The 3038-nt window shown below is 40.8% G+C and overlaps 1 protein-coding gene across 1 annotated transcript in view; it reads left to right on the top strand.

Annotated features, from left to right (window-relative positions):
- The window catches only part of LOC138865291 (uncharacterized), a 1050-nt gene extending 949 nt beyond the window's left edge, over positions 1–101 (top strand). Inside the window, exon 3 of the mRNA XM_070135520.1 lies at positions 1–101. This exon is cut by the window's left edge and continues 133 nt beyond it. Coding sequence (XP_069991621.1) covers positions 1–101 — 101 coding nt within the window.
- Positions 102–3038: the final 2937 nt, after the last annotated feature.

Here is a 3038-nt window from a genome sequence, read left to right as displayed (position 1 = left end):
GCGTGTCAGGCAGGTACATTAGCATCAAGCGACACGACACGACGAACACACCGTACCTCGTCCTTGCTGAAGTCTGGATCTATGTTTACGTTCTCGGCTAAGTTACGCAAGATATTTCCAGTATATATATATATATATATATATATATATATATATATATATATATATATATATATATATATATATATATAGCCAAGCCTGGCTAAGTCTCTCACTCCCCTTCTCGGCACCTTCTCTCCTGCTCACCTTCGCCATTCACAGGACTTCATCTCCCGTGTCCGCGGTGTCCCGCCGGCGTCCATGCTGAGCCTGGATGTCGACTCCCTGTTCACCAAGGTCCCGCTTGATGACGTCCTCGCTTTTCTTCAGAGGAAGCTCCCTGCCGAGGATCCTTGTCTTCCTCTTCTCACCGAAATCTTCCTCCAGCTGATTCGTCTGTGTGTGGAGTCGAATTCCTTCTCCTTTGAGGGTCGTTTCTACTCGCAGACGTTCGGTGTTGCCATGGGCTCTCCTTTCTCCCCGGTTCTGGCTAACCTGTACATGGAGTTCTTCGAGTCGGAGCTCCTCCCTTCCATCTCCCCTCGTGCTTCCATGTGGCTGAGATATGTCGACGACGTCTTCGCCCTCTGGCCCCTTGACCCTGCCCTGTTTCCTGATTTCTTGTCGCAGCTGAATTCTCTCTCTCCTTCCATCCGCTACAAGGTGGAATGGGAGGTTGACGACAAGCTCCCTTTCTTGCACTCTTGTCCATCGCTCTGATGATCATTTCTCCTTTTCTATATACAGAAAACCTATACACAGTGGTATGCACATACACTTTTTCTCGTACCATCCACTGCATGTGAAGAGAGGGGTTACCACCTCGCTGTTTCTTCGTGCCCTCCGCATCTGTGGCCCCCAGTACCTGGATGGAGAGATCGACTTCCTTCGTCGTTCGTTCTCCAAACTGGGCTACCCTCGCCATGTCCTTGACGTCGCGTTATTCAGGTCGCGGCGTACCTTCTACCATGACTCCCCTCCCAATGAGTCTCCTCACCTGTCTGTCCTCAGCCTGCCTTACACTGAGGAGATATACTCCCTCCGTCGGCCCTTGCAGTCTCTCAACTGCAGACTCTCCTTTCGCCAGGTGAATACTCTCCGCCGTAACCTGGTTCACACCTGCCCTCCCTCTACCTCGAAGGTGGGCACCTATGCTGTTCCGTGTGCCTCCTGTGATAAGCAGTATTTTGGTGAAACAGGCGCCAGTCTTACTAAGCGTCTGTCTCAACATAAGTACGCTATATCCAGGGGACATAGCAACAACGCCCTCTTCTGCCATCAGTTGGACACTGGCCATCAGATGGACTGGAAAACAGCACGCATTCTCTTCCCTTCCGCTGATGTCCATGCCCGCAGACTGGTGGAATCTTCTCTGATTAAGCTGCTGCCCAATTTCAACTTGAACAGCGATTTCTCTCCTGCCGACAGCCTCCTCGCTTCCCACATCCTCCGTCTCCTCCCTTATGCCGGTCACCCGTCACATAGACACCCGTCACATTCTCCTCCTTTTCCTCTTTTACCGCTTTCTCTCCCTTGCCTCCTCAGACCCGAAGATGGAATCGAGGACGATTCCGAAACTGTTGTCTCACTCTCCTCAATAAATCTAGTTTGTGCATTGTGGGTTTTTCTACCATTTAACCACACGGTATTATGTTTTTTCTATTCATAAATTTATATGTATGTATGTATAAATATATGTGCGTATACGTTTGTGTATACATGAACACAGAAAGACACACATGTACACATACACACACATATATATATACATATACATACACACAAATATATATGTATGTGTGTGTGCATATATATATAGACACATATATGGATATGTATGTGTATACATAGTTGTATATGTATATACATATAAATATATACATATACTCGTACATGCAGACACATACACATATGTATATACACATGAATATATACATATTTATATATTTGCATATATATATGCATAAATGTATAGGTAGATTGATGGATGGATAGATAGATATAGAGTCATATATACATATGAATTTATGTATATATACATATATATATTGTGACGAGCAAGCCCTGAGGTTATTAGCGAGGCTCTCTGATCCTGATCGTGGATTGCCTTGTTTATGTTTAATTTCACCTTCAGTGTATATCACATAAAGCCTGCATATAAAATTATAAAAAAGTATCAAATAACAAGGGTTATCAAATTAAGAAAAATAAAATAAAAACTTCTCAAACTAAAGAGAACGAACACACAAAAACACTATAAATGCCAAAATTCCAAACAGATTTGACATTAAATCTATATACAATAGTGTAATTAAAACACAGGGTAATTCAAATGCATACATAGAAGCCGATAAGGACACATATATATGTATATATATATATATATATATATATATATATATATATATATATATATATGTGTGTGTGTGTGTGTGTGTGTGTGTGTGTATGTATATATATATATATATATATATATATATATATATATATAAATATATGTGTGTGTGTATGTATTTATATATATATATATATATATATATATATATATATATATATATATATATATATACACGCACACATACATACATACATACATATATATATATATATATATATATATATATATGTGTGTGTGTGTGTGTGTGTGTGTGTGTGTGTGTGTGTGTGTGTGTGTGTGTGTGTGTGTGTGTGTGACTCCACTAAGTTGTTAAGATGTGTTTAAGTGTTCATGACTGTGCTACACACTCCTATAATGTTTGACTTTGATCGAAGAAACATAAATATGACACTCACCTTTGATTCAACCCGTGCCCCAGAATCCCAGCAATCAGCACAGCAATCGCCCACTCACACATGGACAGCTTTGATTACTTATAAGTATTTGATTATATCCACTATTGGACGCTGCCTGAGAACCAATGATGCCGATGAAGCCGCACGCAATCACAGAAAACGGGATCAACAGTCAATACATTCTATAAGGATAACTATAATATTTT

The sequence above is a fragment of the Penaeus vannamei genome, chromosome 2, assembly GCF_042767895.1.
Source record: "Penaeus vannamei isolate JL-2024 chromosome 2, ASM4276789v1, whole genome shotgun sequence".
NCBI lineage: Eukaryota > Metazoa > Arthropoda > Malacostraca > Decapoda > Penaeidae > Penaeus > Penaeus vannamei.
The sequence above is the reverse complement of the archived record's forward strand: the minus strand, read 5'-3'. Positions and strand labels throughout refer to the sequence as shown.